Source organism: Hyposmocoma kahamanoa, unplaced genomic scaffold (genome assembly GCF_003589595.1).
Source record: "Hyposmocoma kahamanoa isolate Upper Pololo Valley unplaced genomic scaffold, ASM358959v1 66, whole genome shotgun sequence".
Taxonomy (NCBI): domain Eukaryota; kingdom Metazoa; phylum Arthropoda; class Insecta; order Lepidoptera; family Cosmopterigidae; genus Hyposmocoma; species Hyposmocoma kahamanoa.
In genome coordinates, this window is record NW_020653854.1 from 9534120 (window position 1) to 9549571 (window position 15452).

Sequence of the window (15452 nt, forward strand, 5' to 3'; positions counted from 1 at the left end):
CACACACACACACACACACACACACACACACACACACACACACACACGCACACACACACACTCTCAACATAGCCCCGTACTAGGGAAACCCTGTGACGCGGGTGCCATGGACAAACACATGGACAAACACATAGACAACCACAAATTACATCCAAACTCACGGGAGAAATAAATGTAGGCCATACAAATATTTCTCCCGACCCGGGAATCGGACCTGGAACCTCTGCGTGGCAGTCCGGTATGGTAACCTTTCGGTTACGGAGGCAGTTTGCCACTGCAATTGTGCTACTGTAATTTAAAGCTCTGGATAGATTCCATTCAGACCTAAGTTGACAAGACCCATGTGCATAATTTCACCAGCACCCTTACCCTTCTAAACCGGAGCGCTGTAATGCTCATGTTACTGCTTGGCGGCAGAAATAGGAAAGGTGGCAGAACTTCCCTTGATGAACTCTTTCACAAGGAGCTCTATTCCTACTTATATATAAAGGAGAGAATCTCGTCAATGATTATAATCAACCAATGCCATTAATTGAACAAGATGATTTTTCATCAATACCTAAGGCTACCTCAATTTTACATTTATTTAAATAAAATTTGCTAATGAAATTACAGGCACTTGAGACTTGTCAACTTATGTCTCAGGAAGATTTTTGCGATTTAAAGCTCTGAGTGGCACTCCAACTGTTATGGGCAGGCATGTCGCTTACCATCAGGCGCATGAGCTTGTTCGTCCCGTCACTTGATAATATATAAAAAAATTGTTTTCATAAAATCATAAAAAAAATATTAGACAGAATGTTTTTTACAGCATAGAAAATAATGTGAAAAGATAATAACAATAGAATAGTACACATACATATATAAGCATACAAACATAAGCTCATGCCCTTGTCTCACAGGAGGGGTAGAATTAGAAGGATGGTATCTATTCTCATAACGTTCTTACACAACTCGATATTTGCATAACATCAATATGGTATAGTAAATAAAAATCTTTAAACTTACCCGTATCCATGAGGAGCACCAAGACCAATGCAGAACTGTTCATCTTCTCCGTTAGGACAGTCTCTATTCCCATCACATACCATGTCCTCGGCTACACAGTGATCTACGTTTTTGTATCCTTTGTTGCAGCTGTAGACAATAGATTCAGCTTTAGAAGATATCAAGTGTAATGCCTTAACCTAACAACATTTTTTTTGTAAATTTTAGTAGTCTCTTTTGCCTAGTGCAAGATTGACTCTACACGGTACATACAATAATGTACTGGAAATAATAATGCAATAAATCGGCTAGACAATTGCACATCAATTACTGGCAGTGCTAAATTGACTTCTTCTTGTGTTACTTCTAAAGATATTCAAACTGCCCCCAGCCTTAGCCAAATTACCCAAACAACAATTTAGTTTCTGAAACAGTACACTTTCGAGATTACGTAAAATAATGAAGTTTGGAAGTCCGAACCGGTATTTTCATCAGACGAACAATTGTTTTGAGATAGTACAAAATGATACTTATTTGGCATAGTAACGGAATTATTTATTTAATAATAAATTGTACAGGAGAACACAAATCAAATTTAGTAAAACGGAAAACACAAACAAAAGGTACTGCTTGTTTCTAAAAGAAATTTCTTCCTGCAGACCAAAACACAGGACAAAATAATTACAATATCGGGTTTACATACACAACAAAACAAAATTAAATTATGTAATAAAATCATAATAAAAAACAATAGCAAAAATATTAAATTACTACACACTATATAAATACTTAGATAAATACGTATTTATATATTATACTATCTATAAAACGTATGGAACAGTGGATAAATAGTGCGCCTTGACTATAATTTTAAAAATAGCTAAGAATTTACTATTATGAACAGTAATGGGAAGTGCGTTCCAAAGTCTGACCGCATGTCAGACAGTAACAGTAAAGGAGTGAGAATAAAAACCGAGAGAATTCTATAAATTTAAGAAAAGAAAATGATGTTGTAATGTTCCTAAAGTGTCATCCCATCTTAAGAGAAATACTTATCCTAACCCTACTATAAAGGTGCTAAAAGAACATGTCAATATTTTAAACGGGTTGAAAAAAAAACATGTATCATTTTTATAAGTGCCTCCGTGACCGAACAGTTAGCATGTCGAACTGCCACGCAGGGGTCCCAGGTTCGATTCCCGGGCCGTGAGAAATATTTGTATGGCCTACATTTATTTCTCTCATGAGTTTGGGTGTAATTTATGGTTGTCTATGTGTGTGTCCATGGCACCCGCGACACGGGTTTCCCTAGTGCTGGGCTATGTTGAGTGTGTGCATTATTATTTTTATTATTATGGTAAACGCAGGTTGCGATTTAGTCTTGATGGAAAAGACGGTGTTTCATAAAATCTTCAAAAAACATTTTTGCGTCCTATACACATATACCCAATAAGTTAGTTCATTTCCAATGATGAATTATATGATTGTTTAAGTACTAAAGTACGTAATACGATAGGCAAATAAACATTTAACTTATATAGTCATGGTCTGACTCCGTGGTCGTGGTGGTTTTCACAGTGTCCTCTCTGAGGTCCCGATTTCGTTCCCCTGCCGGGTCAGAGCAGAGAACTAACTTTTCTATATTGTTTATCGCAATATTTTTTCTGTTACAAGAAACGAAAATAAGCCTTATATCGCTGCAATATGGTCGCTTCTTTTTTGGATAACTACGTTAACTTCTCGGATTCATCTTCGTTCAGCTGTTAACCTCTACATGGCAGCACAATGATTGAAATTTCAATATAAAATCAAAACTTCGTAATGTAAGTATTGAATTTTTACCAACAGGGTAAAATTTTGATTACATTAACAGTCTAGAATTTGCTATTTCTTTTTAAATTAGGAACTATGAGCAATCATAATCCAGATTTCATAGTTTTTCTTACTATGAATGTACAAGTTTTGGTGACAGCGGTTATGACAGCAATCGAGGCTTAAGGTACTTCCATTGTTTTTTCTTCTTCCGTGAATCAACTAAAAGCCTCCATCGCCCCGCGGGGAGCCAATAGAGAATATAAAAGTAAGCAACACAAATGATGTATCATTTGTGTTGCTTACTTAAGAATGATTTTTCAGGTTAAGTAGGTAGCCAAAATACCGAAATACAAACTGAGGTTTGGCAAATGTAATAATATTTCTAAAATTATTTCCATCGTGTTAATTTCTATTTGGAAAGTTCATGAAAATTTTCTTTTCATTTTGATAGTAATAACCCCGTCAAGTGTAATGGTTAATACCTTTACACTTGACGGGGCTTTGAGCTTAATAGCTCAAACGATTGTTGTTTCGTGTTGTTGGAATTTTTAAACTTGAGATATATAGTCATTTCATTTATGAGAAATCTGAACTCTGGCGATCAGATTTCTCTGTTGCTGTGTTTGTATAAAATTATATTTGCTGGTCCTTGACGGCACCAGCATAAGATATGATTTAGAGTTATAAATAAATAAAATTCTTTTAGTTCAGACAACAAGTTTCATAATCTATTAGCAATAATAGGAAAAGAACTTATAAATTAGTGCTAGTAGATATTTTATTTTTTATCAGTCAAATCACCTTTCTCACGAAACACTGCCATATGGGAGAGGTAAGCCTACCAGCCACTTCTTCTGTACAATGGGAAAACCACGGATCAGCATATCACCTCATACCGTAGGAGCTCTTCGTTCTATTTCAATGTCGGCATTGTCTTTATTATGAATAGAGCGCGTGGTCCGACTGGCGTATTAAATTTATTGATACTTCGTAACCACACGGATCATTCATTATAATAGCAGTAGAGCACCTTGGGAAAAGGTTCTGGTGAAATTACAAGCACATGGGACTTGTGAAATTATGTCTCAGAGCGGGTGTAGGGCCCTACAGATCTTTGCAATTTAAAATCTGAGCGACGCTGCTACTATTATGGACAGGCGTGTCGCTTACCAACAGGAGCACAACTTTTCAGTCATTGAGTGTAATTTTCGGTATTTTCGTTGGTTATTTTTGTATTTATGGTATGGCTCTAATTCATATACGTATACTATTGTGTAACCGACTTTCCGATGATAGATTTCGATTCGGCATCTTTTTTTGTGAATATCTACTATTCGCCACTATCCTCCTCCACTAGACATTTCCCTCAAATCAAAGTGAACGCCTGAAAATACTAGTGGAGCAGATAACAATGAGTAAGGATATTGTTCTCAAACATCGAGTATATAACCAGAAATAGAGACGAAATAAGGGGCATCACTGGCAACTCATCAGGCAAATGGGCCTTATATCACTTTTAAATATCAACTCTCGTTTGCGCTGAAATCACAAATAAGAAAACTGAAATAGTACAGCGTCAACATCGAGTATATAACCAGAAATAGAGACGAAGTGTCATTTAATATGTTTGAAAACTATTCTGCCATATCATTACTGGGACAACTGCGCTCCGATTGGCTAGCCGCGCTCCGATTGGCTAGCCCGAGTTCGAAACAATTGACGGGTGTCGTCAATGGGTGTCGTCAACTGTTTTACTTCAAATCGACCAGTTAACTTGAGCTTTGCTATAATGGACGAAAATTGCAATATTACATATTCAATATTTAATTACCGATGAAATGTGATTCCGTTTGTTTTGTAATGAGATATTTTGCTGTTTTTCCCACACCACCGAATAGAACAGCGCGGCATTGTTAGAGATATTATCTTTATTACAATAAATACAGAATATTTTTTGGAATATACGGAGATCTAACAATGGGGGCTGTTTCATTTGGTGGTGTGGGAAAAATAGCAAAACATCTAATTACAAAACAAACGGAATCACATTTCATCGGTAATTAAATATTAAATATTATGTAATTTTGCAATTTTCCTCCAAAGCTCAAGTTAAGCTAGTCGATTTGAAATGAAAAATTTGACGACACCCGTCAATTGTTTCGAATTCGGGCTGGCCAATCGGAGCGTAGTTGTCACCGAAATGATTTGGAAAATAGTTTTCTAAAAATGACATTTCGTCTCTATTTCTGATTATATATTCGACGTTCTCAAATCCTGTTCCATATTTGAAAATCTGTCAAAAATATACATAATTTATGGCCGTCATGATATGTAGCTACAATTCGTACCCTGGCTTATAATAAAGCAACATATGTTATTGCAATCATACGTCAAAAGTATTTTTGGTACATGAAAGTCATAAAAATAATACGAAATACATGAATTATGTATAAGTATGTGAAATTTGATAACTCTCATATTTAAACATAAAAAGTTACCTATGCATTACTTTCGTTCCTACAATTTTGACATACATTTGTAAGTCAATGCATACCACTATCGAAAAGTTGTCACTTTGCAGACTTTACTTAATGTTCAGTCACGTCTTAGTGGCTACTATATGGCGTTATTACACCACTTTATCCAGGATTAGCAGCATAATAGGAAAGCATAGGAGGAAAATAATTAAGATAATGTTATGAATAGCGAGTTATTGCCTATGCATGTTCTACAAATAAGGTACACACGCATAAAATCTTATTTATCATACACGTACATATGTAGGAGAAAATGTTTTACCGACAGGTCAACAACATTTAACAATTTTTCATTAAAGTCTACGGATAGAACCTAGGTCACCTTTTGGAAGGTTCCACTACTTTGTAATACCTTAGCGACGCCTGCTTGATTAGTAAATTCAATTCAATTCAATAATGTATTGCAAAACCATAATGTACATAATAAGATGTTACAAATGTAGTGAGACCAGTATTATGGGCCCTGTCGGGCACGCAACATAGGAGCTAGGAGAGAGGAAGCGCAATTTTATAATAGTATTTCTATTCTTATTTATCATAGGTACTATATACTTATATTATATTGTTATAAAATTTAATTTAAAAACAACCTTAATATTTATCATCATTTTGCGTGGCCTCTGAATATATTATCTATTAAATATTCGTTAATAGTGTAATAACATTTTTCGGATAGAAATAGTTTTAATTTTTTTATGAAAATGTTGTCATTGTTTTCATTTTTTATATTTTCAGGTAGTTTATTATAAATTTTAATAGAAGAACTGTAGGTACTAGAGGAGTTAATTTTTAATCGTGAAGTCGGCAATACTAATTTATATTTTTAGTCGTAAAGCGTACTTACATGGGATATCTTCTCGTTTTTTATAAAATTGTTTATTTTTCCTGACAAATTTACTTATTTCCAAAATATATAAACTGGGCAGGGTTAATATTTTATATTTAAGAAACTATGGTCTACAGCTATCAGTCTGGTCAATAGTGGCTATTATTCTAATTAACTTCTTTTGAAGGGTGAATAGAGAGGCTGCATCCGTGCTGTTACCCCACAGAATGATGCCGTACCTGAGCCAAGCGTGCGCGTAGGCATAGTAGGTTGTTATTGCCGTCTCTATGTTTGTTGTCTTTTTCACTGCGCGCAGTGCGTATGAAAATCCTGCTAACTTAGACTTTACTCTATGAATGTGCGATTTCCAATTTAAGTGGGTGTCTATATTTAAATCGAGCAAGCTAAAGCTGCGGGAGCATCTGTTAAATTTGCAAAAATTGGGGATATGAGTGGCTAGGGTATTTGCGGTTGTCTCTTGTTTGTCCACGTACAGGGTCGGGAGCGCGTCATGCTTGACATTTAAGATTTGAGATTTAATTTCAACTCTGTGCCGCTTGCGATAGGAACGGTCCAAGGTCCAAGGTTAGCCTTGTTATGCTCTTGGCTGTACCTCGTTTCAGGACTGCAAATAGTGTATTATGTGTGGAGGTTGGGAGGAAGAAGATTGAAAATTAATAATTTAAAAATTAAATCAGATTTTTGTTGGATTGCGAGTGGCGTCTCTATCCTATAGGGTCCTGGCAGAATACCAGCGTCGCGGGCAGCCGCGTCATTTATGCTGAGCCAGCGCCTTTTTCACTGCCATGACTTCCAAGTGTAATATTAGTAGATAAGAATATCATTATTGTTATATACATATAAGTTAATGCCTATATCATGTATCTGATGTCATGGTGGTGAATAAAGCTTTTATCTATCTATCTATCTATCTATCAATCTAAATTCCTTAACTGATTCTAAAATTGTACCATTGTAATCGATTTTTAAGTTTAATGAAGTTTTTTGGTGGGGATGGAAGGACATTATTTCAGATTTAGAGAAATTAATTTTGAGATTATGATCATTTAACCTGTCTGTAGTTTTAGTCAGAAGGACATGAAGTTTGTCATATATATCAGTGTCGTTTTGACATGATGTAAGCAAAGATACATCATCAGCAAACAATACACAGGTTTCGCCTATAGCCGTAGGAAGGTCATTGATGTATATCAAAAATAAAAGACATCCAACAACACTTCCTTGAGGAATCAATGCATTTACTTTTTTACAATCGGAGCGCACGCAAGAAATATTTTTAGTAGTGGTATCAAAGTATTCGATCTCAACAAATTGCTGCCTATCCTTTAAATATGAAGCAAACCAGGAGTGAGCAGAGCCCCGAATACCTATCCCGTATAGTTTACCTAATAGTATATTACGCAGGACCCTATCATATGCTTCAAATTGGTAACGTTAAGATCTAGTAAACAATAAATAAATATTTGACAACATCATATACGTGACTCTGATCCCAAAGTAAGTACTACTAAAGTACTTGTGTTATGGTAATCGGAAAAAAACGATGGTACCACAAACACTTAGATCCGAGACGATATAGCAAGGTTAGTTTTTTACATTGACCCGGCCGGGTATCGAACCCGTGACCTTAGAGACGGACGCCCATAAAAATCGGTGTGCAAGTCACTGCTGCTTAGTAATAAGCGTGATATCTACCAAAACGAAGCGAAACAGAGCTGTGTTTTGACCTATGGTTTTCTTTATTTTGAAATATCCAAACAGCTTAGCGAAAATTACGAATACTATTAGTTGCAGAAGTACATTTCTGTCTTTTTTTATGATACCAAGTGACGGGATGAACAGGTCCATAGCAGTTGCCATGCCACTCAGAACTTTAAATCAGAAAATCTGAGTGGCACTGCTACCCTGAGACATAAGTTGACAAGTCCATTTGCTTGTAATTTCACCAGCACCCTAACCCTTCAAAACTGGAACGCAGTAACGTTCACATTATTGTTTGGCGGCAGAAATAGGTTAGGTGGCAATACTTCCCTGGACAAAGTCTTTAAGGAGCTCTACTGCTACGAACTTGTTTAGTAGTGCTTAATTAATGTACCAAGTTATTAGTTTTCCAGTATTTTGTGCGTAAAGTTTTGTTATGTAGTTTTTATAGTGTATTAATCTACGACAATTTCACCAGTCATCGCCAACTTTTAGCCGCTGTTATGTTGCTATTGAGTGTACTTCCTTGCCGAATCCAGTTCATTACAACGCCTTCACTTGGGGATTCTGACGGCAATGTTTGACGAAGAATAATAACATATTAATGAAATTGAGGGTCAGATTGGCCTACATTTTCAAATTCGCTTAGCTCTACAAATGCTTGTAAATAATTTATGATGTTTTTACTAGAAACTGATAAACTATACAATAAATTTTGTTATGCATTTTCCCGTGCTAGACACGGTGCCCCCTAAAATGAAGTGTTTTGCCATATGAAGAATTTTTCTAAGAACTATTATGAACGTTATATCATTAAATAAAATAACTCAATTTTTTTTCCGTAAAAATATGGTCCCGAAAGATTACGAAGTAATGTGCTTAATACAACTGGGACACCATTGTTTACACAAAACTATACGATTACTACTAGAAAAATGCTTGTGTTTTAATATCAGAGCAAACACATTACCTAAATTACTTTTTGCTTTTCCAAGTACTAAATAACCATCAAAAAAAGGTTCTTTCACACGAATCGGTCACAAAACGCCTACGTACCGATTGCCAAGCACAACGCCCACGCGCTCCGCTACCAGCTAAATTGAATACCTCCCACGAAATATCAGTATTCTTGCAATAATGTAATTTATTATGCAGCATTTAAACACATTGTGTTCAATCCATTTATATACTTGAAGTTAATAGTATTCGTGTTAAAATATTTAACTTTCATTTTTATTCGATTCAAGAAATCGCGCTGGCAGGGGTAACTGTTTAAATCGTCTGTTTAAAGGTAAAACCCACATAAGTGACATTTTCCACAAAAAATCTCCAAATTATGTACCAGTTATAAGAACTTCACGACCTCTCTGCAGATAAAACTCTTATTAAGTTTGTAGCTTTTTTGTTATTTAGTTACACGTGCTGAAAGATAGTGATTTTCTTACAATAGCTACATAAATTAAAGACTTTTTGTGGAAAATGTTACTTATGTGGTTTTACCTTTAAACAGACGAAATCATTTATGTACTTTTACTTTATTTTTATTTAAAACGTTGAAATTAGACTTTTAATAAAAATGATTATTATAATTGCTTGTTAATTTTCTATTTTGATTATTACGAGTGAGTAACGATGTGGTTTCATTAGAGGTAATTTTATTAAGAGCCCTTCCTCGTAATCAAATTGCATAAATGACCAATTCAATATAAAGGTGTCTGGAAGATATAATTCTTTAGCAAGAGAAGGTTTTAAGTAGCGATTGCTGCAATCACCATACATGCACTGCGGAGTATTACATTAATTTCATTCGTTGATTTAGAAAAGATAAATTACTCACAAAAAGGTCTTCTTTGCAAAGCATTTGCAGTATGTGGGGTCCTCGTCACTCCTGTCCTTGCAGTGGAGTATTCCATCGCAAACTCTCCCAGGTTCGACTCTTGATAAATATTGAGCACATGTCATCTGCGGAGGCTCATCGCTGTTGTCTCCACAATCATCCCTTCCATCTTTATATAGCTCTTTGGCTATGCATTTACCATTGAGACATTTCATCTGGCCGAACGAACACGCTGAAATGGAGATAAGGATCCTTCAAAATGATTGATGTGGGGGATTTATAAATATGAATGACACTGTACGTCATTGCTAAGTGTTTGGCATTTATAGACGTATCTGGGACACTGAGGAAGCATAGTCACATTGATTTATGAATTATTTCCAGAGAAAATTGCACTTTAAGCAGTAAATTAAGAAAATTCATCGAGTACACGTCTATTGTACACATTGGAAATTATGTTGAAGGTATTTAATTTATACATAATTATTCGATCTCGTGAAATAGCTTACATAATTTATTAGATTCTACTCCGTGTTGTTATAACTTCGTTTATACACAACGTTCATTTTCTCCATCGAAACGTAGTTAATTTTCATGATAGCATGAAATATTCAACTAACGTATGTCCCCTAGGAATGTAGATATTGGCAAATATCAACAAAAGTCACTTCTTTGAAATGTTTTTCTATTTTCTTGCGATTTTGACATGAAAGTTTGCTACCCGGATATATTTAGGATCGATGTTATATCTCATGTATATAAACACAGAACAATAACTACTGTAGAAGTGCTTCGAGGACGTGACACATGTGCCAACAACAAGCGGAGGTCCGCAAATTATAGCTCAGTTAGCTATTTTTTGTTATAAGAAATGAAGTAAACGTTATTGCCTTATCGATGCAATATGGTACACTTTTTAGGAGCTTTTGCTACTAGTTTTTAGCACATTGAATGAAATTTCAACATAAAACATCGAAACGTCATAACTTGCAATATTAAACGTAGTATTTTCAACAATAAGCCAACTGGGTAAAGCTTAAATTATACCGACAGGACCAAACTTTCTGCTGCGTCCGGCCACACCAACGACGCTGCTGTACACAGGTGCATTACTCCACGAAGTCTGAGATAGTGGAGTATATCAGACACAAAGCCAAACACACCCTGAGAGTCGAGCGGTTGGTGCGGTTTCGATTCGTTTGTGGTGAGAGTACCGACCGAACATCTATCGACCTTCATGAAGAAAGAATTTTGGCCGAAGGGTGTCTTATATCGGCGGTTCCGCGGCCGGTTACCTGACACCAGATTGCACCACACGTCGCCGATAAGTGCAATTCGTGTAGATTAGTTAGAAATAGTGTTTTTATTATTCTATTGTATGTTAGTCCTTAAGGTATATATTATATGGGTCATGTGGCCTGAAATAAATAAATAAATATATAAAAAATAAATTATTTGTTTATTTATTTGGAATAGCAACAGCAAATAATGATAGGTTACAAAAAATTAAATTACATATTACAAAGCCAGTAACAGTTATCCTCGATTTATACATTAAAATAAAAACAGAGCACGGGGTGTCCATAAGCATGATAAATATTTATACAGATTATACACATACATTTACGTTCCGTGGCTTAGTTGGTATAGCGTCTGGCACGGTATGCAAGAAGACGTCGGTTCGAATCCGACCGGATCAAAGGAATTTTTCTGAGTGTTCGATCTTTGTATTAATAATTATAACAAAGTAGTGGAGTAATTTCACAAAAAATAATTGAATATCAATTCAATAAAAATTTAATTAGTACAAAATTTGTTACATCTTTTCAAATTACAAATTATGACCAATTATTATCAAAATTTCATAGTGTTTCCCGTTATGATAGTTACGGTTCTGATAGTAATCGAGGTTTAAGGAGCTTCCATTGTTTTTTATTTCCGTGTATATAAAATTGAAGACATTCAAATGTGATTATTCGAATAGCTCTAAATTCAATTACAGTGTCGCATTTCGTTATGTACAAGTACTGACATTCAATGCGACTGTAGATCAATCTGGATGTGATAGACACGAGAGAATTTAATTTTCTGTTTGCAAAAAACGGCCTAGTATGTCAAAGCCGACGTAAAAAATAATTTATGTTACTATAGCGTAGCAACCGTATTCCTTAAGGTGGAGTTTCGAGCACAGCGATACAGTTGTGGCGTTATCTGCATCAATAACGCCGCAGAACAGTTGTTAGTTAGTGTAACTGTATTCGAATACATTCCCGTACATTTTGTGTAGTACAACTTATTGACGCTCGGTCGCAGAGTGGCCGAAGACGCTGTGCTCAGAATCCCATCTTAATCCTTGTAAATTTAAGTACTACTCACAAGAACGTATTTTATGAGGCTCTCATAAATATTAACTGTTCTAGGGACTCTATATTTGTTCCTAAGACAAGAAAATATGCTAGGCTTTGCTACAGCAAATAGACAAGAACAATCCAACATGAAAGGGACGATGACTTAGTAGCAGTAGAGCTGCTTGTGAAAAAGTTCGTCCAGGGAAGTACTGCCATTTTACTTATTTCTGCCGCCAAGCAGTAGTGAGAGCATTACTGCGTTCCGGTTTCGAAGGGTACTGGTGAAATTACAGGCAGATGTGACAAATTATTTGTATCTCAGGGTGTCAGGCGCAGTGGCTGCCCATCAGGTCTTTATGATTAAAGCTCTGAGTGATCTTTCAACTGTCATGGATACACGTACCGCTATCCATGATACGCACGACTAGTTCGTCCGCTCAACTTAGTTATTACAAAAAAAAGTAAATATCATGATCACTCCGCTGTTGCCCACTGCAATCCGTTGGCATATCTATCCCAAAGGCGCGCAATACAGCCCGGTCTTCAGTTTTACGCATCCGGGTGCTTTCAGCCATTTTGCGCCCATCGAAACATTATCAAGTGGAAAGGAGATTCACACTACGTCTACTTATGTTTATTATTATTATAGATACAAAGATTGAACTAGCACAAAGAAAAAAATACTTCGATTTTATTGGACTTGAACCAGTGTCTGTCGCCTCAACGTGACTACCGCTCTTACCAAGTAAGCTATGGATCGAGCCAGCAGTGTGCTTGTTGTGGATCTTTGGATGGGGTTCAAACGGGCTTTTCTCAGTCTTTCTTCAAAGCTGAAATGGCAGTGGACTGGCCATATCTGCCGAAGAACCCATAACCAATGGGGGAAACGAGTTCTTGAGTGGAGACCACGGGTGGGCAAACATAGTGTAGGCCCTCTGGCCAGATGGAGTGACGATCGAGGACCGGGCGAAATGGCGCACATTGGGAAAGGGCAGCAGTAAACTATATTTACAAAAAAAAAATTATGGATATCATGGTAATAAATACATCATGATATTCAATAAAAACAAATTTTACTTATATCTGTTGAGTGTAAGAGACTGAAACAAAAATGCTTACCACATCCACCATTGTAAGGTTCTCTAGTGCAAAGTCTATTTTTCTTTTCACAGGCTGCTTCGTCTTCGTCCTTTCCATCTTCACAATGGCTTATACCGTCACAGACTTGTTGCAAATTGATACATTTTCCTCGCCCACATCGCTCGCCATTGCATTCTTTTAATTCGTTGTTTTCGGTAGAGTCCGGTACTGACCGTGCTGTTTCTGTAAAGATTTGGAGCGTGCATAATATAATAACTCTAGGCGGTAGTAGTTTGTTGTTATGTATCTTACCCACAAGAGAAACAGGCGGGACATTATAACAGGGATTATATATAATCTATTACCTTTATTTTGAAGACTTCAGTAGCCCAACGGTTTGCACTGTGGGCTCGGCATGAGAGCCGGGTTAGATTCCCAGTAGGACCAATTTGGGATATTAACTTTTCTAAATTGATTCCAGTCCGTTCTGGGTAGTGCTTTAGAGTGAATTATGTTGCACTAGTACTTATGGTATACGAAATTCTTATGGTCTCAAATTAGGGATCAGGGGGCCTACCATAACCTTTCCAAAAACAATCCTAATTCAATGTAAGCTTAAAGTAAGCTTTTTATAATATTACTCATATTCGTATTATGACAAATCTATCAACCAAGTAATGCATTATTGCTAAATAAAGTGATTGAAAGAACGAATAATTTCCCAATATTGTCTATTCCTTACTAAAGATAGGAAAGAAATAACGCTACATAATGCCATCTCTTTCTTTTTTGATGTCCCGAATCGTCTTAACGTAGTTTATTGTTTAAGTACTTAGTTATTTACATTCAGAGAATTTTAACTGTTAAGAAAAAAGAAAAGTATGTAATAATAAATTAATGTTATGTTAATTATTTTTGTATTTGTTGTAATTAAATTAATGTAATGTTAATTATTTTTCCACATTTTCATGAAGAAAAATAAATAAAACAAGCTGAGTGTTGATAGTCACGTTGTGAATTCGGAATTATAGTCTAGTGTCAACTGTTAGTGTCACCAGGGAGCATATAGATGTCGCTGTCATAATTTTACGAAATAAACATGGCGTATTTTTATTTAACGAGAAATGATTTCCTATGTAATATAATAATAATAACGCACACACTCAACATAGCCCCGCACTAGGGAAACCCTGTGTCGCGGGTGCCATGGACACACACGTAGACAACCACAAATTACACCCAAACTCCCGAGAGAAATAAATGTAAGCCATACAAACATTTCTCCCGGCCCGGGAATCGAACCTGCGACCTCTGCGTGGCAGTCCGGCATGGTAACCGTTCGGCCACGGAGGCAGTTAGTATGTACTATTAAATAAAAAATAAACAAACATATTGAAGAGATTTATGTAAATAAATATGTTCAAGTTAACCTTTAATCATTAAATTCGAAAATAATATTGTTTCCACTGCGTCCGAGTGACTATTTTAAGATTGCTTTAGAATAAGAACAATAGTCGCGTCATAGTACGAACTGAGTGAATGAATAGTCACAAAGCTGCCCATAAAACATCATAGTTTTAACATTTTAATAAGCTTTTTGAAAGACTTTTTGTTGGATAATGCGTATTATTCCACTGAAGAATATAGGAACATGGTCTTGTAATATATGTTGTAATTTGTAGATTATTAGGTATAGATATTATTTTATAGAAATAAATAAATAACATTAACTTTATGCATATACAATCATTATATTGACATAATTATTATTATATTATTTAATATGTTCCTACATTATTTCACATAACTACATTGACTATGTTAAAATTACGTAGTACAAAACTTGTACTCGATATTTGTAATTTTTTGAAATGTAACATTTATTACTATTTGTAAAGATTATTGTAACACAATATATTGTATATAATAATGTAAAGTTTACAAGATAATAAAATAAATCTAAATCTAAATCTTACTTTAAGCGCGCCATGGTACGAAAAGTCAATGTAAGTAAGGTTAAAGCAACATTGTTTTAAGAAGTTGTGGTAGGCCCCCAGGTAATTGGTGAGGTGTAATTTTTTAATGTGATGTTGATTATAAAATAAATTTCAAAAAAATACTTAAAGAAAATACATATTCAGCTTTATTTTTTAGGTATGTTGCTTTAAAATTTTTCCAACAACCTCTATGTAGTGGTAATAATTTATAACCACCAGTTACAGACTTTTTATCACATCATATATCTGATGCCTTTATGCCGATATTACGATTCAACATTTGCACAGTGTTAAGAAACCTGT

At 35.4% G+C, this 15452-nt stretch overlaps 1 protein-coding gene across 1 annotated transcript in view; it reads right to left on the bottom strand.

The window, feature by feature from the left end:
• The window catches only part of LOC113231764 (serine protease nudel-like), a 44180-nt gene that overhangs the window by 1655 nt on the left and 27073 nt on the right, over positions 1-15452 (bottom strand). The window contains exons 23-25 of the mRNA XM_026466282.1: positions 13192-13395; positions 9725-9956; positions 1009-1137 (exon numbers count right to left, since the gene is read on the bottom strand). Coding sequence (XP_026322067.1) covers positions 1009-1137; positions 9725-9956; positions 13192-13395 — 565 coding nt within the window. The remainder of the gene's footprint in view (positions 1-1008; positions 1138-9724; positions 9957-13191; positions 13396-15452) is intronic.